Source organism: Triturus cristatus, chromosome 11 (assembly GCF_964204655.1).
Source record: "Triturus cristatus chromosome 11, aTriCri1.1, whole genome shotgun sequence".
Classification (NCBI taxonomy): domain Eukaryota; kingdom Metazoa; phylum Chordata; class Amphibia; order Caudata; family Salamandridae; genus Triturus; species Triturus cristatus.
In genome coordinates this window covers 964127619-964152525 of record NC_140594.1, presented here as the reverse complement: position 1 = coordinate 964152525, position 24907 = coordinate 964127619, and the positions used below count along the sequence as shown (strand labels likewise).

Genomic DNA, 24907 nt, shown 5'->3' with positions numbered 1-24907 from the left:
CAGCCTCAATCCAGGAGACCCTCCCTACCGCGACCAGAGCGGGTAAGAAAATCCGACGTCTAAAGGCACCCCTGCACCTAACGCCCCACGGCCTTGTGTGCCCAACCCAGTGGTGCCTGACCATCCATCTACATTCGAACTTATCCCTCGAAGTGGTGGTCACTCCTGGAAGATCTTCGTCCCCGAGCCTGCAGTGTTTCTTTGTCCCGGAGAATCTCCATTGAATGCAACAGGGCACCCTACCTCAAAACTGCACCCTTCACCCCCGGCTGCCCTAGTGCTAACTTGGTCCCCAAAGGGCCCTGAGCTTAACCCTAGGAGCTTTGCTCTCACAACCTTGTGGCCTGCTTGCCAGCAGCCATCAACCGGAGTCCCCCTATTCCCCATAGGATAACATTGGGCCTCAACACTCTGCACCCGGCCGCACGAGTGCCGCTGAAGGTGCAACAACAGTGCATCACTGACCCTGGGAGACCCCTGAGTCTAACCCCAGAACCCTAACTCAAAAGACCAATTACTTACCTTGAAACCGATAACTCAGTTTTCCTCATAGGATAACACAGAAACTTTTTGAGAGAAAAAGTGTCAAAGTATCGACTTTTGAAAACTGCAAATATTCCTTAAATATCAGCCGATTAACCAAAACGTATTTTCTCAACTGTTTCAGGAAATGTCCCAGTGCTGAATCCAGGATCCAGCACGGAGTAAGAAAAAGTATCGATAACATAACTTACCTGCTAACTGAATTTCCTCCCATAGGATAACATTGGTGATTCTATTTGAAAAAGTTTCGAAGTGTCAACTTTTGAAATACAAGAATATTCTTTAAAAATCGTACAAACTACAAAAACGTAATTACTTACCTGTCTTAAGTAGATGTCCCAGTGCTGAATCTAGGAGTCCAGCACTGGATTACAAAAGTAACGCAAAAGTAACTTACCTGCTAAGTGAATTTCCTCCCATAGGAAAACATTGGTGAAAAAGTTTTAAAGTGTCAACTTTTGAAATACAATAATATTCCTTAAAAATCATACCTTTATCCAAAACGCATTTACTCACCCGTTTTCAGGAAATGTCCTCTGAAACTGCCTTACTGCTCGACCAACCTACCTCTTTAGAGAGTAAGGTTCTATCTAACTTTAACCTCTGCCAAACCTCTGGAGAATCTTGGACTCTATACACACTGTACCTTACTTTGGTGCAGTATATATAGAGCCAGTTTCTTACAATAACCATGTTGGATAATGTCTAGTACCAATTTGTATGATGTTATGGATTACCAAATGTGGAAAAATTGTTGAAGTCTTCCCCCAACTGTTGTTAAATGATCGGGAGGAAATATAGGCAAGTCACTGCTTATTGGGGGAAAGGGAGCTACGCATTGGCGTTCTCTAACACCTACCCTTTAAAGTGTTTCCTGTGTACCCTCCTCTATAGAAACCTCTAGAGGGAGAGGGATGAGTGTGATTTACAGGAGGAAGCATTTTGGTCTGAGGATATACTCTGGATCCCCGCTATAAAATGAGTGGGGAAAGGAGCCTCTGTTTGATGGGGATTGAAGCGCTCCCATGGACTTCGCCACATCAGTGTCCTTTTTCATGTTTTCTAGTGCCTCATCTACTTGAAGTCCAAAGAGATGATGTTTATTAAATGGGGTATTTAAAATAGACTGCTGAACTTCAGGTTTAAACCTGAAATTTTAAGCCAAGCATGTCGTCGTAGGAGAATGCTGGTGTTAAATTCCACTTGTAGCAGTGTCAGGAGCATCTAAAGCACATCTAATGGAGGAATTAGATAGGAGTTTCCCTTCTTGTACTAACTCCTGTGCTTTTTTCTTGTGCTCTTCTGGGAGGTATTGAAGTAGGTCTTCTATCTCATACCAGTGTGCCCTGTCATACCTAGCTAGTAGGCCCTACGTGTTGGCTATACGTCAGTAGTTAGCGGCTTGAGCAGCCACCCTTTTACCCGATGCATTGATCAATTTAGACTCTTTGTTGGGGGGCGGGGGTTGCATCTGCAGAGGTCTGCGAGTTTGCTCACTTACGAGCATTTGAGACTACTAGCGAGTCTAAAGGCAACTGTCCTTTAATAAAAATGGGATCAGATTGTGGGTGTTTGTATAGTTTGGCAACCCTACGTGTTAGGAATGAGGGCACGGCTTGTGTCCTTAAGTATTTCATCAGCATGTCTCATCATGCCCTTTAACATAGGAAGTCTCTGACTTGTAAGTCTGGATCATTAAACATGGGTGGATCAATATTATAGTCATCTCATGGATCTTCTGGTAAAATTACTATTGCCATCATCCTCAACTATATCGGGCGGTGTACGAGGAGACCCTTGAGGTGGTATGCGTAGAGTATCTGAGCCTGGAAATTGTGGTAGTGGTGAAGCTGGTGATGGTAGAGGGGATTGAGGATTTGGATGACTAGGTCTTGTTGCCATGTCTTTTTTTTTTTTTTAAGAGGAATTTTATAAGTAGTGTCCTCCGAGCCAAATTCTTTTCGAAGGTGTTTTTGCCAAAATATGTCCGGTATCTGGATTGAATTAGATTTTCTTCTGCTTAGGGTCAAATTTCTCCTCCATATGGTCCAGGATCGGTTCCGGAGGCTTTGGAAGGCCGTCTTTCAATTTCAGCATGGAACTGGACTGGTTTTTATTGTCCTTCGGAGCGGAAGGTTTTGTCTCCGAAGACTTGATTCCAAGCTGGAAGGCTTGACTGGTTGTTTAGGTGCCTGGCCCGAAGATGGGGCGTCAAACATTGTCACGGTGCCGACCAGGGCCCGAAGGCAGAGGTGGTGCCGAAGCCTTATGATCGAGGAGAGTTTGTAGGGTAAAGGGTCTTTAGTACTCACTGCACCCTGTCCGTTGGCACGTCTTCGGACTCCAACTCGATCGCCAGCTCAGAATCAGAATCTAGGAGAGAGAGAGAGAGAGGCTTCTTTCTCTTCCACTGCGGACTCTTCAATCTCTTCATGATCGGATTCTTCTCCAAAGATATCCGGAGTATGTTGGATGCTTTGTTGCTGCATTTCTCTTCGTCGAGCCAGATTATCCCGTAGAGTCTATTTCGATCAGAACGACCGACAAGCCTCACAATCTTCTTCCTTGTGCTTCGGTGGGGGGCACAAATTACAGACTTTATGTAGGTCGGTGCGAGGGTACTTTGCGTTCCACCGAGGACAAAACTGAAACGGAGTCCGTTCCATCAGCAGAAGGCTGGGCAGACGCGGGTAAACCTGAAGGTCGCCCACGATGTTTGACAGAAGATGGAGTTTCGCGATCGGTTCGATACGCGGTGAATAAGGAAACACATATGATAACACCATCAAGGGTACAGTGGGCTTGCACACCGAGGCGAACCCGAAGGACGGTTACGAACAGGAGCGCAGCAATACACGTCCGAACCAGATGGCGCAAAGAAACAATGGAGCCTATGTCCATGCGCACCATCACCGAAAGGAGGAGTCACCTTACCCCTTGTGACTGGAATAGACTCCTTCAAAGAAGAACAACTTGCAATCATCCAGACCCAACAATTGTGAGAAAGTGGCTCTGTATATACTGTTCCTTAATAGGTACAGGGTGTACAGAGTCCACAGTCCCCCAGGGTTTGACAGAGGTTAAAGTTGGATATAACCTTACTCTCTAAAGTGGTAGCTTGGTCGAGCAGTAAGGCAGTATCAGAGGACAGTGTAAAGCATTTGTTGTATACACTCAGCCAGCAAATGATCTCACACACTCAATAACTTAACTCTAGGCCAATGGTTTATATATAAAAAATATATGCTTGTTTTATTTTAGAACCAACACTTGGATTTAAAATATACTTTCTCAGCATGAGATGTTTCCTATAAATACTTTTGCAATATGCAATAGACTTTTGTAAACAGTTACTGGTGGTTGCAGTAGGCAACTCTATTTTTAAACACAACAATGCATTGAGCTCAAAGGTAAATGCAAGTTATTTGCAACAGATTACTTTTTAGATTACTTTTGGAATTCCAGATTCAGTCCTGGGTCAGTACTTAGAATCAAGTGATGAAAGTCGACTTAATTACTGTAATGATTTTCAAACAATATTTAGCTACTTTAAAAGTTAACACTTAGAAAATATTTCAAAGAAAACAGTCAATGATTCCCTATGGAAGAAAATTCAGGTTACAGGTACAGTATGTTCTCGTTACTTTCGTAATCCAGTACTGGGTGCCTAGACTCAGTACTGGGACCTTTATCCAAAACAGGTAAGTAATTACGTTTTCAGATATTATACGATTTTTGAAGAACATTTAAAGATTGCAGAAATCGACACTTAGAAGAAATTTCACAGAAAAACAGTCAATGGTTTCCTATGGAAGAAAATTGAGTTACGGGTAAGTACAGTTGTAAGTATTTTTCAGAGTCAGTGCTGGGCACCAAGATCCAGCACTGGGAGCTCACCTAAGAGCAGGTGAGTAATTTTGTTTGTTACTCGGCTGATTTTTGGTGAATATTTTAAGATTTGAAAAGTCCACACTTAGAAGAAATTTCAGGAAAAGCCAGTCAATGTTACCCTATGAGGAAAATAGAGTTTGCGGTTTAAGCGCAAGTACTCGACTGGCAGAGTTGAGGTTCTGGGCATAGACTCAGGGGTCCCCCAGGGTCAGGTAGGTACATTGGTTCACCCCCAGCGGCTCTAGGGCGGCCGGGTGCAGAGAGAGTTAGGCCCAATGTTATCCTATGAGGGATAGGGGGACCTTGGTTTGTGGCTGCTGACTGGCAAGCCACGCGGCTGTGGGAGCTGGGCTCCTGGTCACTTACTCAGGGCAAGTGGGGAAGTAGGTAGGTGTAGAGTTTTCACTGCCAGGGCCACTCGGGCGGCTGGGTGCAGAGTGCTTTTGAGCCTTCGGGCGCTCAATTGATTTCAATGGGAAATCTCCGGTTTAGAAAAAGACTGCAAGCTCGGGGACGAGGACTCTCCATGTGCCACCACCACTTCGAGAGGTAAGTTGGGTAGTTGGAGGATAGGTAGGTACCCCGGGATTGGGCACAGGGGGCGCCGCGTGCAGGGGTGCCTTTTGGTGTCGGGAAATCTTACCTTTCTGTTGATCGTGGTTGGGGGGGGCACCTTGTTCTGAGGCTGCAGGCTTCTTCAGGAGTGTCGAGGGAGGTCCTTGGGTGCCGGACTCGGGGTCACAGTCGCCGTGGGCTCGTCCTCATGGTCTTTGTTCACTCCGGCACTGGCCAGGCTTGGCTGGTGCAGAGTGTGCTGGGTTCGCGGTTCCGGGCTGCTGCCAGGGATTAGAGGTAGGTTTTGAGTAGAGCCTCTACTCATGGGAGTCCCAGGGGCTTAGAGCCTAAAGGTAGCCAGGTCCTCCGGGGTTGGTGAGGTTGCTGGCCACAAGAGATGCCGGGTTGGAGCAGGAGCAGGTTCGAGGGTGACAGGCCGGTAGGGCTGGGGCCAAAGCAGTTGGTGTCTTCCTCTTTTCAGCAGCTGCAGGGCAGGTCTTCTTTCTTCTTGCTCTTTGTAGTTTGGAATCTGGAATCTGGAATAGGAAGGTTCAGGGTGCCCCTAAATACTATATTTAGGGGCGTTACAGGTGGGTGAAGGGCAGGGACCAATGGGTCCCTGTCCTGGGGTGGGTACACCCCCTATCCTGCCTCTCTCCCGTGGGAGGGGGGCAGTAGCCTAGTCCTGATAGGGTAGGGCTCCCCATCTTCAAGATGGCGAGAGCCCGGAGATGTGCTTCACCTCGCCTCCCCCACCTGAGGGGTGGGGTTGGCAGGCTGGCACATCCCCTGTCCTTATTTGGGGTTTCCGGCCAAAGCTTCCCGCCAGAGTGGGGGTTGCAGGGGCCTGGGGAAGCTCACAGAGGAAGCATGCCTTTGAAGCTTCCCCCTGCCCATCCTGGGGGAGGAGATTTAGCACCTCGCCCAGGATGTGCATTGTTGCAGGCCCAGGAGAGCAGGGGCTCTCCTACCCAGGGGTCCAGCAACATGTCTGCTGGGTGGCAGCCTAGGCAGCCTCAGAGCAGACGTGGATTGTAGGTTAGGTTAAGATGCCCTGTGGGGTGCTGGGTACATTAAATCCCACACTGGCATCAGTGTGGGTTTAATGTGCTGTGAAGTTTGATACCAAACTTCTCAGTCTTTAGTGTTGCCATTATGGTGCTGTGGAGCTCGTGTTTGACGAGCTCTAAGCACCATGTACTCTTAAATGGCAGCACTGCACTTACAGTGCTCAGGAATGGACCTGGGCACTGTAGAGGCAAAGGGCTCATGCTCCTGTGCCCACACCATTGGCATAAGGCACACAGCTAGAGGGTTGACTGATGTATGCCATGGCAGTGTATGTGATGGGCATGGCACACAGGGATGTGTGCCATGTCGACTTTGTTTTTGTCCTGCAAAGGCAGAGTGTGAGTGTGTGTGTGTGAGAGTGTGTGTGTGTGAGAGTGTGTGTGTGTGAGAGTGTGTGTGTGTGAGAGTGTGAGAGTGTGAGAGTGTGAGAGTGTGAGAGTGTGAGAGTGTGAGAGTGTGAGAGTGTGAGAGTGTGAGAGTGAGTGAGTGAGTGAGTGTGTGTGTGTGTGTGTGTGTGTGTGTGTGTGTGTGTGTGTGTGTGTGTGTGTGTGTGTGTGTGTGTGTGTGTGTGTGTGTGTGTGTGTGTGTGTGTGTGTGTGTGTGTGTGTGTATAAGGGTACAGGGCCTCTAAGGGTGGCACAACGAGTGCTGCAGCCCTTAGAGGCCTTCCCTGGTCACAAGGCCCTGGGTACCTAGGGTACCATTTACCAGGGGCTGACATGTGGCCAGGGTTTGCCAATTTGGGTTTGGTTTGTTTTAGGGAAGGAACATAGGCCCTGGGCACCTGATTAGCAGGAGTCCAGGGCACACTCAGTCAAAGTACATTCAGCAATTCAGCAAAAAGTGGGGGCATACCATGCAAGAAAGATGGCACTTTCTCACAACAATAGATAGCAGGGGTATGCAAAGCATGTGTATCTACTGCACACATGCCTCGAACATATGGTTACGTCACCCCCATTGTGATGGAGCTCCACTGATTTTCCTTGCCAGCTCGCACCATATTCAAAACTAGCAGGATCATTTACAAAGTTATTGTGACCAGCACCACAACTTACCTTATGTCATCACTGTGCGCTGGCATCAATTTCTTTATTGACCTTGACCGCGCCCTTGAATGAGGAGCCCAACAAGAATCAGAGGTACAAGTGTGCCAATCTCTAGATAATAAGTATTCACCAGAAAGAGCGTAATCAAAATTAAGCAACTTGTTCTTCTAATAGACACTTAACTGCAGATTCCTCACCATTTAGAGTAGATACCAAAGAAGTACCCTTCCGAGGAGGTAGGTCTGTAGAATGGCTAAAATCAAAAGGTACTTTAGGACTGAAATGGCTATATATCCTTTCCACAAGACCTAGCTGTTAACGCCTCCGTCGCAGCTTGTTAGATGTCAAGGACAGGCACTCCTCATGCCAACGCAGTGGTAGTAGACTGTGCCATGATGGAATGGACCCCAAGTCCCTTAGCCAGAGCACATCAGATGCTATGTTATGTTATTGGATTTGTAAGTCCTCTAATACCTACACAGGTGTCCTCGGCCATAGGTTTAAGGCCTGTAAGGAGTACAGACAGCCCAGAAATGAGAATCAATATTGAGAGTAGAACCAGGTTTTTATGGGTTTTCAAATCAGCAGGTCCTAAATCTTAGGAGAGAATTTCACAGCTGGGTGACTGAGGAAAATGATCTTGTGTTTCCACTTTGATTTGGACTTCGGCTTACAAAGTCGACAATTATGGGCACAACCTTGAGCAGCACAGAGTCACAGTCCTCAACTTAAAGCAGGATATGCGTGGCTTTTTCCAATGCTAGGCAACATACAGCTTCTCTGCACATCACAGGTAGTGTTTGGGTTCATGAGGGTGTATTCTTCACACAACTGAGTCATACCCTGAGCCCAAACACCAAAGGCAAACGTCGTCAGGTCCATCAACGACATACGACACCAACAGTCACGGTAGGATTTGAACCCTGTAGGTTTAGCTGGGGGCAGCATTCCCTTGCTGAGTAGATTTCAATTTTTGAAAGAACAAATAAATCAATCTGAAGAAAGAAAGGCAAGTGGAGCTTTAGATCCACATTTACAGGCACAGAAAGAAAGGAACAGACGTTGGCGCACAGTAGAGGCGGTTATATGCAGCTCCTACTAGTCATTTTCAGGGCGGAACAAAGTCAACACAGACCCACATGGGGGCAACTTAGTGCTGTAACAGAGCAATGCTGTGAAAGCTTACGGGTTCAGTCTGGTGCCTGTGGATATTCTGAAGGTGAAGGATCTGCAGTTAGAAGCATCCTACAGCAATGGATTTCAGAGAAAACTAAGGATACCTTCCAGGCCTTTTGTAGCATACAGTGAAGTTTGAAGTTCACCAATCCATATTTCAAGAAAAACGAAAGAAATGAACACTTTTTGTGACAGTTTGCTATAAACGACAAGTGGGGCTCAGCACTGAAGCACTAATGGCACAACCCAAACAGCTCAAGATAGGAACATGCACATGTAACTTGTGGCCAATAAATAAGAAATGAGCAAAAAACAAAGAATATCTCATATACATCACACATTAGAAATGCCAGAGAAATAGTGATGGATTTGTAGAATTGGGCCCAACTATGAATTTTGGCACTGCAATGATGAAGCTTCTATAGTCAACAGTAGCACTCCCTCAAACATTTTCACAAAATGTTGTCTATTTCAGAATAGTGCAAGAACACCTGTGACAATGTATGCATTACTTAATAACCTTGCTGCATTCAGTAAGATCTGCGTTCGTAAAGATAACCTCCCTTTCAATTTTGTCTAGATTTTAATTAGACAAATAAGAAATCTGTAGGGATTTACTCACCGGTTGTTGGATATTGTGTCTTTTGAGGCAGCTCTAGCAAGGCCACTTCCTCCTGCTGTCCGTGCTGGTTCAATGTTGTTGCTGTTCGACTGAGTACTTAATCTTCCCCAAGTTTTTGGATTCAAGCTTGCCAGAAACGAAGATTTAGGCGACTGTGTGGTTGTAGGGCTTTTAGCTTGAAAAACAAAAGTCAGTCAAAAAAAGTAAAGTCACTTCATATAAAATTATTAAAACTGAACATTTTTTGCACTAACAATGATTTCATGCAAAATATTTGTTTGGATTTATTTAGGATTATAATTAGAAACACCGCATTTTCTCAAAAAGCAACATATTGGTACTGATACCCTACGTGGCTTACATGATGCTTCTACAGGGAACCACTTCAGTGCCCTGCATAGGGGCAAGTAGGCACTACATACACCTTGCAATACAATACAATGAAGCATTCCCACTATTAAAGCTGCACATTATATCATGGTGTTACCTCTAACTTAGCAACAAATAGTGACAGATGAGTGGTTGTGATGAATAAGAATAGAACATCTCATTGCATATATTTCAGATTTTATGTAAATGGGCTATTATATGCAAGCTGATTTACAGTAGGATACATCTAAAAGCAAGGACCAGACTGAGAGAAAGAGGGTTTGCTAAGGAGGAGCGTGTCAGAGGGCAATGTTAGACCATCCATGGGGGCCTTCAGGGCCAATTTGAAAATAGAAGCACAAGTTACTACTTGTGTAACGATATATCTCTAAGAGACATTAGTTACTGATAGATTCCTTACCTTAGAATATCCCCAGGCGTCAGACTGGATCCGGAAAGCTTTTGTCAGCAATACCCATGCGCATCGATAGGCGTCATCGCATGGCTCCGCGTGCGTCGTAATCGCCAAGATGATATCACTGGAGCTACTTAGACGCACCCACGCGCGCCGTCAGTTCTGTACACAACTTTCTGCGACAGGAACGCAGAGCCATGTGAGATACTGACCACTGGTGCATAGAAACTAGGGCCCGAAAGGATGACCTTAACCCTAGAAATCAGTTCGCAGAACGGGGAGGATGGGTGGGGCGGTAAGAAATCTATCACTACTAATGTCTCTTACAGATATATCGTTACACAAGTAGTAACTTGTGCACCAGAAAGAGACGTTAGTGATAGATTCCTTACCTTAGAATAGATACCCCAGCAATACCAACCCCGGTGGTGGGTCTGCGAACAAGATTACACCAAAAAGTCACGGAAAAGAGAACGGCCAAAGAAACCGTCTCTCTGGACCGTCAAGGCAATAATGCTTTGTAAAAGTGTGCAGCGAAGCCCACGTGGCAGCCTGACAGTTGTCCTGCAGGGTGACACCGCGTCCCAATGCCGTAGCAGCTGCTGTCGCCCTGGTAGAATGGGAACGTAGCCCCACCGGAGGTTTGTTTTTAGCCATAGAATAACAGGCCTTGATTCACAAGACAACCCAGCGGGAGATATTCCTCTTGTGAACAGCCGGCCTTTCTTGGCACCTGCATAGCCAACAAAGAGCCGGTCATTCACCCGGAATGCTTGTGTGCGATTCAGGTAAAGGGAGAGCACACATTTTGGGTCCAGACGGTGGAGCCTCTCTTCCTCTCTGGAAGGGTGCGGAGGCGGAAAGAAAGTGGGCAAGGTGATAGTCTGCCCAATGTGGAAGGCAGTGACAACCTTTGGCAAGAAGGAATGACGAGTACGAAGCACAACCTTGTCCGGATGAACCGACAGAAAAAGAGGCTTACAAGAGAGCCTGAAGCTCACTCACTCTCCTAGCAGAAGTGATAGCCACCAGGAAGGCAGTTTTCAAAGTCAAAAGACCCAAAGAACAATTGTGAAGCGGCTCAAAGGGAGCGCACATGAGAAGTCAAAACAAGATTCAAGTCCCAGGCATTATGAAAGGAACAGGAGGGAACATATGCGTAATGCCTTTTAAGAATCTCTGTACAACAGGGGACTTGAAAAGGGAAGGCTGATCTGGAAGCCTCAGAAAGGCTGAAATGGCCGAAAGGTAGCCCTAGATAGTGCCCAGAGCAGAGCTCTGCCAGGCCAGAGAAAGAAGGAACAAAAGGACCTCAGAAAGAGGGACAGAAAGGGTTCCACAGTCTTGGCTGTGCACCATGCCACAAATTTGTTACACCTGCAGGCGTATTTAGATTTAGTGGAGGGACGCCTAGCTGCCAGAATGACATCACAGACTTCGGGAGGCAAGTCAAATGGAATCAGCTGTTGCTGCTCAATCTCCACGCATGTAGGTGGAGGCTGGACAGGTTCGGGTGGAGAACCGTCCCCTGCTGCTGCGACAGAAGATCCTCCCACAGAGGCAGTCGGATCGGGGGATCCAGGCTCATACTGAGTAGCTTGGGATACCAAACTCTTAGAGCCCAATCTGGAGCCACAAGGATGACTTGGGCCCGGTCGTGCCTGATTTTCTTCAGCACTCTGGGTAGAAGAGGTATAGGCGGAAAGGCGTACAACAGACTGCAGTTTCACTCACGATGAAAAGCATCGCTAAGCGAGTGCCGCCTTGAAAATTCCAACGCGCAGAACTGTGGACATTGCGCGTTCTCTTCTGTGGCGAATAGATGTAACCAAGGCTCTCCCCACTGTTGAAAGAGACCTTGCGCCACCTCCGAGTGAAGACGCCATTTGTGATCCATCAGAAACCGGCGGCTGAGTTTGTCCGCCCTGGCGTTCAAAGAACCCGCCAGGTGTTGAACCGTCAAGGAAATGCCGAGATGTTCCAGCCATGTCCAGAGGCGTAGAGCCTCCTGACATAGGGTCCACGACCCCACCCCGCCCTGTTTGTTGCAATGCCACATGGGGGTGGTGTTGTCCGTGAACACCTGCACTACCTTCCCCCTGACAGAGGGAAGGAATGCCTTCAGTGGAAGAAGGATCGCCCCAAGCTCCAGAAAGTTGATATGGAGTCGGGACACCGCCGGAGACCAGAGGCCTCTGATCTCCGCCTCTCCCATGTGGCCGCCCCATCCCAGGAGGGACGCATCCGTCACCACTGTGTTCCAGCAGCCTCAAGGTCGTCTTGACCAAAACCCATGACTGAGGGGCTGAAAGATCGGAATCATAGCCCGAATGTCCTGGACTCGCTGTTCGGGAGGATAAACCCGAAACTGCACCGTGTCCAGAACTGCTCCGACGAAGAGAAGCTTCAGGGAGGGAATCAGGTGCAACTTCGGCACATTGATGGAAAACCCCAGCAAATGCAGGAGGTCGGCTATAGTCTGGAGGTGGGAGACGACTGTGTGGTGCGAGCCCACCTTGGACAACCAGTCATCGAGATAGGGGGAAGACTGAAACCCTTGACCTGCGCAGATGAGCTGCGACCACCGCCATCACTTTTGTGAACACCCAAGGGGCGCTGGTAAGGCCAAAGGGGAGCACGGTGAACTGAAAATGCTCCTGGCCCACCATGAATCGCAGGTAACGCCGATGGGCCGGCAGGACGGGAATATGAAAATAAGTCCTGCAGGTCCAGTGCCACCATCCAGTCTTGTGGGTCGAGAGCAGACAAGACCCAAGTCAGAGTGAGCATTTTGAACTTCTTCCGGAGGAAGCGATTTACGCCCCGAAGGTGTAAGATGGGACGTAGACCCTTGTCCTTTGGAACCAAGAAGTAGTGGCAGTAACAACCACGACCTACTTCTGGCATCGGAACGCAATCGATGGCCCCCTTGGCCAAGAGGGCCGTAACTTCCTGCTGGAGAAGTGCCAAATGATTCCCCCGAGATGCGGTGGAACTGCGGTGGCATGGCTGGGGAACAATCTCAAGAACCCACCTGTCTGATTTAATGGTGCACCAGTGGGGGAGGTGATGATGAATCCTGCCCCCCACTGGCGTCTGGTGGGCCTGAAACACAGGACTAGGAAGGTGTGGAGGCACTGGCGGCAGGGGGTGTTGTTGGACTGACCTGCACGCTGGCCCTGTGACCCCGCCTCTGCGAGCCCCATGTACGCGGCCGCGCTGGGACTGTTGCTGCGTAGGCTTGTTCTGAAATGAACGTGTTTGTACGCCCCTTCCGGAGCTTCAAAAGGAACGAAAGTTAGAAGTGGAAGGAGTACGTGTAGACGAAAGGCCTAAGGACTTGGCCTGAGAGCCCTTGAAACGCTCCAATGTGGAATCTGCCTTATCACCAAAGAGGCGAGTGCCATCGAAGGGCATGTCCATCAAAGTATTCTGGATATCTGCCGAAAAACCAGTCGTCCTCAACCAGGCATGACGACGGAGCGCCACCGTTGTGGAAATCGCCCTACCCAGTGAATTTGCAGTATCAAGACCACAACGTATAGTGAATTTTGCCGCGTCTCTCCCCTCCATAAGAGCTTGGGAGAGAACTGCCCGGGCCACCTCCGGACACTGAGGTAGCACTTGTTCAACCGTATCCCATACAGAATGGGAATAGCGGCCCAAGAGACAGGCAGGGTTCACAGGCCGCAGTCCAGAACTTGCAGAAGAATAAATCTTCTTGCCAAACTGCCCCAACTTCTTGGATTCCTGGTCTGGTGGAGCAGAAGGAAACGCACTTGGAGACGTCGAGGCATGAACCACCAAACTCTCAGGTGTGGGGTGAAGAAAGGGTCGCCCGGGGCCGGGCGATGGCATCAGCCTACACCCTTGTCCACAGGGGCCCCTGTGTTGGGCCGGGATCAGGTGCCCAGAGGCACATCAGTAAGTGCATCATTAAAGGGCAACAGCGGTTCTGTAGAAGAAGAGGCTGGCCGAAGAACTTCAGTCAGTAGGTTGGTCCTGACAGCCACAGTAGGGAGCTCGAGGCCAAGAGCCTCGGCCGCCATACGTAGCACCGTGGAAAAGGTACCACTCTCCTCCATAGTAGCTGAAGGGGATGGTGAACCAGGCGCCGGAGTGTAATCCGGGCCATCGGCCTACGCCTCCTCATCCCAGTCGGGGACAGACTCGCTCTGTGCTGCGAGAGGGTATTCAAACCCCTCCCAGTCCTCACCTTCCTCCACAAGTGGACGAGAATGTAGGTGAAGAAAAGGGTAAAAGTTCCCCATCGGCGTTGGGATCTGCGTCGGGAGCCATCTCTCTGGCACCGTGCCGACGTCAGAAAAGAAGCCTATACCGGCATCGGCTGCCGGTGCCACTGGCGTCGGCGGTGGTGGCTGCCGGTGAAGTCTATGTCGGCAGGGGCCGTACGGGGTCCACCGGCAAGAACGGGGGAGCCACGGCCGGAGCCATGGAGGCCTCTGGGCGGCGACGATGTCGGGGCCGGCGATGTCGAGGATCGCGGAACAGTGGGGCCCGAAGGCGTGCCAACGGGGCCGCAGGGGTCAAAGATACATGCCATTGCAGACACGAACTCTTGCAGTTAGGCCAGAGTCGCCGATGGACCCAGGAAAGGTGGGTAAGCGGACGGTAACTGCTCAGGCGCCATTGGAGCCGCAGAGGCGGTGCCACCTGCCACCTGCCCCCTCAGCCGTGTTTCGTGACCGGTGAGGGGAGGACGAAGAGCGGCGACGCTTCTTCGACTTAATGTGCTTCGTCTTACCTGACTCAGAGTGCGAAGACTTTGAATGATGGCGCTTGCTCTGCGACTGCGCCCTCGACCACCCACGGGGCCGGGAACTACGTGGGACCGACTCCTGGGCCTCCAGCCACTTTCGGGACCGCTCCCGCAAAGTTTTCAGGGCCATGGCCCGGCAGTGGGGGCACGACTGTGTCGTGGTCACACCCCAGGCAGAAGAGACACTCATGGTGCGGGTCCGTCAGCGACACTGTGCGCGGACAGGCCCTGCAAAGCTTGAAACCGGGCATCCCTATGCACCAGGGGTAAGTTTACTTACAAATTATAACAAAGTTAGTCAACAAGTGACCGGGTACCGCTCTCTCCGGATCTGCGCTTGCTGGCGCGGAAAAAGAAAACTGACGTCAGCGCGGGTGGGCGCATCTAAATAGCTCCAGTTACGTCATCTTGGCGAATACGACGACAGCGACGCACACGGAGCCATACGACGCCGCCTATCGACATGCAGGGGTACTGCTGACGAAAGCTTTCAGGATCCAGTCTGACGCCTGGGGATATTCTAAGGTAAGGAATCTATCACCAACGTGTCTCTTTCAGATAGAGAAGGATTCTGCTTTACATTTACCGGGCAGGGCAGCATCAGTGGAGAATGGTTACTAGATTAAAAGTCCTAACTCTAGATGGAGCACCTGATTGAGGGTGACAAGGTGCCTGAGGTTTGCAGAGCAAAGTATATGTGCTGGAGATGGTGAGGTGGAGATCTGCAAGAGATGGGGTGAAGTGACATCTACCATCTTGAACAAAGGGATGATTAATGCTCTGTCTAATTGGAAAGCCAACTGAACTGTGTGTAGCAGAGGGAAGCAGAAGTGTTCCTTGGCAGGGTGAAGAGTGTCCTGGTTGCAAAGTTGAGGGAGTGGAAGTGTACCATAAGGAGATGGAGTCAGTCACATAAGTCTGTCAGGGTAGAAGATGAAGGAAAAGGATTTATTTCATACTTTGAGCAGACTAGTAAACGGCAGGACGCCTAGTGTTCGATAGCTGTGAGAAACCAGAATGCCTCCTGTGTGCTGGTAGTTGACACGATCCACCACCCTCGCTGCATCTCAGTCCAGAAACTAAATCACATATGGGCACAGTCATGGCGCTGACATCGGTTTTCCTCCTTTTTCCCACACCCTCATATGTAGAAATGTGACTGACAAAATTAGTGTGATAGCTGGCATTGTGCAAATCCTACTGGGACCGTACAAATTCCAGAGCCTACTCTACAGAAAAGGGGCAGCTAGGCGTGTGGAATTGGCAGAGTATCTACAAGAAAGAGCACTATTTAAAGTAATTTCTTCTTCTGATGGCTTTGTCTTCCCATCGAGTCCTGGGGCAACTTTTCATCATTACCATAACAGTTCGGATGGGTCAGCAGTTCAGCAGCTTTTTTCGTTATTGAATGGAATGACACTACACTACTTCTGGCGTTGGACATCCAGTGGGAAATGTAATAACCAGTTGAGGGGGAAGCATCCAGGCCACTAAAAAAAAACACAAAAAAAAAAAACCCTGGAGTTCACCCCCATATGGGCAAAGATCTAAAGGGTCCAAGATAGGTTGTGTATCCTCCTACTATTCCACACGAGCCTTTGTGCACGATCTGTTCTGGGGCACGAGTTCAGGGACTGGCACCACTGGGGTCATGTACGTCAGAGGAATTGGAGATGGCACCAGTAGAAACAGGCAGTCCAAGGCATAAGTGGCTGAGGCATTGAGTAACGTAGTGGTGGATCAAATGAGTGTGGAGTCAGCACTGGACCGGGGGACGGGTGCAGAATTGCGTCATAACCAATAGGAATCAGCCTGGAGGCATGGGTCCTGTAAGTGTGCCGGTTGGCGTTGATGCCATAACAAAGAGGGAGTACATGGTGTTGAAAAACGCGGCTGGGTCCAAAAACTCAGGGAAGGCTGCAACCTGCGTTGGGAACATGGTGTGTGGGGGTTCTGGTGCCGAAGTATCCAGGAGTGAAACAAGGAGGATGGTAGCAGGGTCGATTGGGCCTAAGGTGGCTCCAGGGCAGGGTCCAGTGGAGTCACCGGAGCGGGCCACTCGGAAGGGGAAACAGACTTCAAGGCAACCAACTCCAGTTCAGATGATGAGGATACTGTGGGAGTCAGAGGATGTCGAGGTGCCTTACCTTTTGTGCGCTACCTATGTTTCTTCATCTCCAACCCCCCAACCTTCACCCACCAACCGGGATAATTGCAGATAAGCTGAAGTCTGGAATTTCCTCCCTCAATTTGAGACTGGAATGTCTTCAGAGCATATTTGGCTGTTCTAAGCAAGAGGACACTGATGTGCAGCAATCATCTAACCTAAAAGGCCTCGGGTCAATAGATACCTACATGTGCACCCAAGCCTTTGAGCAAACCAGCAAGGACCTGGAAAATGGACAGCCAATCCAAATTCCTGAAATATGTTGGAACACTACTGATTAGCTGACCCAGTCAGTTGCAGGCTTCGTTAAAGTTTTCAGTAGGAAATTATCTTGGTAGAGAGACTTGGATCTTATGCCCTAAGCTCTGAGGAGTGAGGTTAAGTATTTGATTCCCACTGGACCTACCATGCCAACGTCTACTTGAACCCAGTGCGCAGCGTGGGGTTGTCTGCCCATGAGTGTTTGGATGCAGGGCCAGATGCCCAAAGGCCGTGCGCAGCGTGGGATTGGCGTTACATATGGTAGTAAAATATTACTTTACGTTAATAAACCCTAGAAAGTCAATCAAAAAAACAAAGGTTAAAGAGAAGTTATAGTTCGGTGAAAATGTCAGTTAAAACATGCTGTTTTAAATAAACAACCACTGAAATTCACCAGCTATAGTTATCTCAAGTAACTATAACTTGTGCCCTAAAGTATTATAACTCGCATCCTCTCATACATGTATGTCAATCTTTAGTTAGCAGTAGACACCTCATTGGTAGGCAGCATCAGACCCTCATGCAATCTGTTTATGTGTCTACCACCTGGACACTCAGTAAAAGACGTTTTGACAAAAAAAATTGCCCTCAAAGATAGAAATGGAATCGGCCTTAGAGGGGAAACTGGAAGACTTCAGAGCAGAGAAGGAAACAAAATGTAAAGCAAAGAGGGGGATCCCTATTCTGAAAAGGTTATCTCTTGTGAACAAGCACTGGCAAAGCCAATAGGTCTCACCTGTGCAGAGCTATTGGTTTTGGCAATATGTTTTAGCAATATTGTACAACAGACTGACTGCAGGTCAGCACGGCTAAAATTTAGTGGGGTAAAGGAGAGTGGTGTGGATTATTGTAAAGTGGATTGGAGTGGTGTGAGAGGAGTGGAGTGGTGTAGAGGGTGTTGCATAGAATGGTGTAGAGTGTTTTGTGTAGAGTGAAGTAGTGGGGTAGAGCGTCAGAGGAGCAGATTTTAATGGAGAGTAGCAGAGTGACAAAGTGCAGTGGTGTGCAGGGTGGAGTAAAGCGGTGCAGGGTGGACGAGCGCAGGGTGGCAGTGGCATAAAGTAGAAAGTTGCAGAGATTAGTGGCGTAAAGTGCAGTGGTACAAAGTAGTTAGTGATGGTGCAGTGGTGTACAGTGCATTGGTTTTCAGTGGAGTGCATTGATGTAGAATACAGTGGTTTAGAGTAAATTGGCATAGCGTAGACTGCAGAGGTAAGGAGTGGTACAGCATAAAGTGCAGTGGCATAGAACAGATTGTTTGAGTGGAGTGGTGCAGGGTAGAGTGGAATGGTGCAGGGTAGAGTGGAATGGTGCAGGGTAGAGTATAGTGGTGCAGGGTTAAGCGCAGTGGCATTGAGTAGAGTGGTGTAGAGTAGACTGGCCCAGTGTTAATTGCAGTGGCGTAGAATGGAGTGGTGCAGAGTGGGGTAGAATGCAATGGGTAACAGTAGAGAAAAGACAAGTGGTGAGGAGTGGAGTGGTACAGAATAGTGGAGTACAGTGTACTGGCGTAGAGTGCAGTGATGCAGACTTAAGTGGTGTAGAGTGCAGTAGCGGAGACAGTACAGTGGGATACAGTACACTGGCGTAGAGTGGAGCAGAATAGAGGCGCAGAGTGAGGCGGAGTAGAGTATTGGTCGGAGCAGACTGCAGTGGGGCAGAGTACAGATTGCAGAGTAGATTGGCATAGAGTGCAGAGGCGTAGAGTGCACTAATTTTGAGTGGTGTAGAGAGCATTGGTGTAGAGTGCAGTTGTATAGAGTGTAGTGGTGTAGATTAGAGTGGCGCTGTCGGGAATAGCGTAGAGTGGATTGGCAGAGAGTAGAGTGGTGTGGACTGCAGTAGAATAGAGTGGATTGCTTCAGAGTAAAGTGGGGTAAAGCGCAGCGGCAGACAGTAAAGTGGGTAAAGCGCAGCGGCAGACAGTAAAGTGGGTAAAGCGCAGCGGCAGACAGTAAAGTGGGTAAAGCGCAGCGGCAGACAGTAAAGTGGGTAAAGCGCAGCGGCAGACAGTAAAGTGGGTAAAGCGCAGCGGCAGACAGTAAAGTGGGTAAAGCGCAGCGGCAGACAGTAAAGTGAGTAAAGTAGGGTGGGGCGCAGAGTGGTGCAGGGGCAGAGTGGCGCAGGGGCAGAGTGGCGCAGGGGCAGAGTGGCGCAGGGGCAGAGTGGCGCAGGGGCAGAGTGGCGCAGCGCGGGGCAGAGAGGCGCAGCGCGGGGCAGAGAGGCGCAGCGCGGGGCAGAGAGGCGCAGCGCGGGGCAGAGAGGCGCAGCGCGGGGCAGAGAGGCGCAGCGCGGGGCAGAGAGGCGCAGCGCGGGGCAGAGAGGCGCAGCGCGGGGCAGAGAGGCGCAGCGCGGGGCAGAGAGGCGCAGCGCGGGGCAGAGAGGCGCAGCGCGGGGCAGAGAGGCGCAACGCGGGGCAGAGAGGCGCAACGCGGGGCAGAGAGGCGCAACGCGGGGCAGAGAGGCGCAACGACTCGTATAAAAGACTTGCTCGGATGCAATCCTCTCAAAATAACTTGTAATATCGTAATAAACATGTTTGTAAATACTAATATGCACTACAGTTCATACATTTAAGCTTAGGGGAAGCTTGCACATGTATCGTACTAACAAGTAACCCGAGAGATTTAAAATGGCTGCTAATACAGAATTCTGTACTGCGCATGCGTCAACTACATCTACATAGTAATGACGAGTTTTTGCTTGGAGGGAAATCTTTGCAGCTGCGCAATCCCTTTTAAGATGGCCGCTTGAAACTCAGATGTTAAAGCGCGTTTTTGCTGAAACGAAACCATGCAACTTTATTAAAACGCTAATGCGAAAGATTAATATAAGTAAATGGGATTAGAGTAGAGATAGGAGGTAAACAGAGAAATCATTTTATTTTGATTTCTAACATGTTTCTTTGACCCTTTCTATTTAGATCGTATTTGGGCCTCAGAGCAGTACTAAAGTTCATCTAACATGTGATACTTTACACATGCGCACTCGTAACCCGCCAGGAACCATGATGAAGATCTTGAACCTAAGCCAAGGCCACAATTGCTACATGTCCTGGGAAGCAGCGTACATCCTGAATGAATGAGAAGATTTTAAATTGTATTCTTTATATTGCTAAAGATGTGAAATGCGGGTGGGAAATAAAGCTTGGGAAAATAAATTAAGGGGCGGGAACGCTGAACAATAGACTAAAGAAACGTATTAAAACTTAGCATGGTGTGATGATCATCTCCCCTTTCCTGTCCAATCAGATTTTGTTTAATTTTTTTTATTGTCCTCAGTCAGCAATAGATTGTGTAAAGGAGTTTTCAGGGACCCCTGTGTTACTATTTCCGACCCTTCACTGCCCCGTTTGTTCGAGTCTGGGTTGGGGAGTCTCCCTCTGCTTTTTTTTTTTCTCCAAGGGTCCCTTTATTTCCATTACCATTAGTCGGTTTCCGAGAGGGGGGAGCTAGCCATCCTGGCTACTCAAAAAAACATTCTGCTTGTTGCTTATTGCTATAACGTAAATCGGACTTTATACAATCGTAATATATATTTTATGGTGACTGATTGGATTGGTTGAAATTATTGAAAAGTTCCCAAATTTCCCAAAAGTTGTACTTTTTACTGGGTCTCCCGCTTCTATCCTGTTTATCCTGTGGATAGATGCCAGCCATTCCCAATGTGTGGGTGGTGTGGGACTTAGCCATTTAACACAAATTTCCCTTCTGGCTAATAAATTGACAAGAACAGTAGGTTTTCTTGTTTCTTGTTTAGCTTATGTACACCCACATCTATTTGACCCACCCCAAAAATGACAAGGTCTATACTTACTTCGATTGGTCGTTCTAGTAGATTTTCTAATACCTTACCCACTTCTTGCCAGAACTTTGAGCTGGGGGCTCTGCCAGAACATATGCAATACGTCTGAGTTCTCCTTTCCACATTTGGGGCAGTTTTTCTTTTTCTGCCCGCTGAACTTGGATAGCCTCTTCGGGGACCAGTAGGCTCTATGTGTGGTAAATAAATGGTTTCTCCTTAAAGCAGCGGATTTTACAATGGACCAGCATTTTTCCATAGATACTTGCCATGTTTTTTGAACATCCAGCGGCGGCAGTTCTTTCCCCCAAATCGCATCTGGTATTGTGAAGTTCTCCTCGCCAGCTGTTATGAGGGCCCAATACCATTGTGAGACTTTTTTTTTTTTTTTTTTTATAGTCCCACTCTCTTGCATTTCCTTCTCCAATTTTCTATTTCCTTTTTTACAATCTACTAGAGTCTTCACCCAACTTGAAAGTTGATAGTTTAAATTTTGTTATATGTACAAGTTGGTCCCATTCTATTGTATTGTTGTCTGTTATCAATTGACCCCATTTAAGTATTCCTGCTTGCCTTAGAGGGATAGTAAGTCTATCTTTGAGAAATTTGGGAGTCCCTGGTGAGTCCCATATCGGAGCATATTCGCTGAAGTATGGTATTTTCAGTGTGCATCTTATGTGATACCATAATTTTGCTGCTGACCAGAGAACCTTCAGTTTGATTTTTTTTTAAATACTTTGGATGTCCAAATTTGTATAGGCAATTTCCTTCTACACCAGTCATAGCTTGCAAATAGGCTGGATATTGTTCAAAATATTTTCAATAGAACCCTCCTGTGCTTAAACTGAAAAGCTCTATAATATTCTAAGATATCTGGGCTTGCTATTCCACCTTGTTCTTTTTTCCCCCTAAGTTTCTTCCAAGCTATTCTTGTCCCTTTTGATGACCATATGAAGCTATTTAATTCCCCTTGTAGTTTCTTTATTGACTCCCTTTTAAACTCTAATGGAATTGAGCTAAAAATCTAAGTAAATCGAGGTAAGTTTGACATTTTTATTTTGTTTGATGTTCCCATAAAAGTCATGGGAAGACCCCCCCATACTTTAAGTAGTTTTCTAACCTCTCCAAATATCCTGTTGAAATGTAACTGGGCTATTTTGTCTATATCTTTGACCAGTTCCAGACCCAGATATCTTATCTTCTCCTTTACAAGTTGATTATTACTATGGGTGTTCCATTCCATAATTTCTGTTTTTGACTGGTTAATCAGATATCCAGAAACTCTACCAGAGTTTTTTCTATAATTTTAAAGGACCCTGCCAAATTATTTGTGAAAATCATAAGGTCATCCGCATAAAGGGCGACTTATTTCTCCCATCCTTGATATGAAAAGGGGGATATTTCTGGGTTATTTCTAAGATTGTGCGCTAGAGGTTCGATATACAAATTTAAAAGCAGGGGAGACAAAGGACACCCCTGTCTCCTACCACTCTTGATCTTTATCTTTTCTGTGAGGTTACCACTAATTAAAATGTTGGATCTCTATATAATCTCTACCATTTCTTGAAAGTTTTTCCCGCAGCTTACATTTTTCCAGGACGCTATTCAGGAATGACCAATTTACCCTATCGAATGCAGTAATAATGGATAGGGGCATATTTTCTTGTATGGCTATGTCCATTGCTCCTATTACCTCGTGTGTCAATTCCTGAATCTGTCTTCCTTTCAGGAAGCCCTCTTGATTTATGTTAATTAGAGAACCAGCAACTTTACTTCGCCATAATCGGTGTGAATATTTTGTAATCGCTGTTTAGGAGGGAAATGGGCCTGTATGAATCACATTTCCCTGGATTTTTCCCGGGCTTTAAGAGAATGTTGATTACTGCGTCGTTCCAGGAGTTGCACTTTATCTCCTTTCACCTTCCAGATGTCAGCTAATCCCAAGTCTCCTATGCATATTCCTAGCCATTCTCTAATTTTTAAGAGATTTGGTTCTTTTCTCGCTGGGAGGCGGTCTACCTTGGGGTCTAAAATTATATTAAAATCTCCGGCCAGAATTATTGGGGATGAGGCCGTTAGTAGTTTTGTATATATCTTTTGTAATGGTTCAGGGTCATCGGAATTTGGACCATAGTAACCAGCAATCGAATACTGTTTATTAAATATTCTTACTCCTATTATCACCCATCTCCCTTTCTTGTCCACCTCAAGTGACTCTATCCTTGCATTGAGAGACTTTTTAAATAGTATTGCCACCCCCTTAAGGCAACATTCTTGATTTGTACAAGCATATGAGTCCACCCAATGTTTGATTTTTTTTATTATTTCTTCCCATTCCTTTTTAGGAGGTGCGTTTCTTGTAAAATTATAATTTCACTATATATTGTGTTCAGATATTCCAATATTCTCCTTCTACGGCTTTTGGTTCTGAGGCCGTTGACGTTCCATGAAAGGATATTAATTACTGCTGGGTATTTCGTAATTTTTTGTTCTGTTTTGAAGCTGGGGGTCTTCCTTCCATCTTACCGACCCCTTTCTCCTTCATTTTGCTTAGTAAGGCCTCTTGTCCCCCCCCTATTTTGCTCCCCACCCATGTGTATATATGTTTGTTTTTTATCTTATTTGAATCCACCCACCCTGGAGAAGCCTCCCTCCTTTCTTCACTGGGCAGTATTGATAGCCCTTCTTTGAGTTCCATGCTCTCCGCACGACTATTTTATTCTTACTGTTGCTCTCGCATTTGTTCCAGGAAGCGCTCAAACTCTTTTGGCTCTCTAATGTTGTGCATTTTATTCCTCCACATTATTCTCATAGCAGCAGGAAATCGCATCTGAACTTTTGCGCCTAAGGACCTGAGATGTTGCATCTGCTGGCCAAGTTCCCACTGTCTGTCCTGTGTTCCCTTCGAGATGTCAGAACGAATTCTGAAAGACCACTCGACTTTCTTGTAAGAGCCTTTTTTTAGGGCTTCACTCAGTATTTTTTCTTTGAAGGTGAAGGTTTTAAAATTTATCAAACTTTTCCTCATCTTGTTTTTACCAAAAGGGTCTTGATGCACTCTCTGTACATCTTAGACTAAAGTAGCCGCTTTTGCCCAGGGGAAGTCATCCTCTAACAACGAGACTACATACTTTTTGATGTTGTCTCCGTCTAATCCTTCCGGCACATTTAAAATTCTTAGATTATTTCTCCTCACTTGATCTTCCAGGGATTCTAACTTGTCTTTAGGGCTTTCTTCATTTGACTTGAGGGCTTTGATTGTAATTCAACTTCCTTGCTCGGGGTTTCTACTACAGCCTCTACTGTTGTTACTCTCTCCCAAAGTGCATTCAGTTTAGTAGCTAACATTTCACAAGCCTCCTGTATCTTAATTTGACTTTCCTCTGAGATCGCAAATTTCGCCCTCATTTCTTCTAACATTCTTTCCAACATTTTTTCTGTGGAGTTTTGAGGGGGTACGGAGGAATTAGTTAGTTGCATGCTGCGTTCCACATTTTCTCCATTTACATTTATGCTTGGTGCTTGTCTCTCCTCTGCCATTGATACTTGTGGTGTGTCTTCCTCCATTTCAGCCACCTTGCCCTCGGTCTTATTATTTGAGGAATTATAGATGTGGTGTCGTTTGAGGGTAGAGCCTCAAGGCCTACCTGACCTTCTTGTACTTGTGCTTTTTCTTATACTTGCATTTAAAAAAATTAGGGGGAGAAGACGGCGGCCGGCTAAGGGGGAGAAGACGGCGGCCGGCTAAAGTGACCGTTCGGGAGCTCCATGCTTTCCAAACGGCATACTTCATGAAGGGCTCAATTTATATGGTATAATACGCACAAAAAAGAATTACGAAATTTGGGAGATATGCTGGCCACAAACTTAACTTTAATCTCCTAGACGGGCACAAAAACGAACCTACCAAGTTCTGTGGGAGCAGAGAGGGCGAGGAGGCGGCGTCGGACGGCAGCAGTGCGCGGCGTGTTCTCTCCAGTGTGTGGGCTGAAGCCTCGGAAGCACAACAGAGTTACCAGAGGGCGGCCGCCAGAATCTCCTTCCGTGACAGCTTGGGAAGAGTGATCGCAGCTCTCAGCGGTCCTCATTTCCCGACGAAAGCAAAAGGTGCACCGCGAGGAGCTGGTAAAGTGGCAGCAAACGAAACCTGAGAAGGAGGAAAGCGCATGAAAAGGGTAAGCAAGCCAGCGGGGCCAAAATTACAATT

General features: G+C 47.5%; 1 protein-coding gene across 15 annotated transcripts in view; it reads right to left on the bottom strand.

The window, feature by feature from the left end:
* Positions 1 to 24907, bottom strand: part of TRIP12 (thyroid hormone receptor interactor 12) — a 1120962-nt gene that overhangs the window by 503973 nt on the left and 592082 nt on the right. For all 15 annotated transcript variants that reach the window (XM_085634980.1, XM_085634991.1, XM_085634979.1 and 12 more), the window contains one exon: positions 8908 to 9082. In XM_085634980.1, the coding sequence (XP_085491106.1) occupies positions 8908 to 9082 (175 nt within the window). The remainder of the gene's footprint in view (positions 1 to 8907; positions 9083 to 24907) is intronic.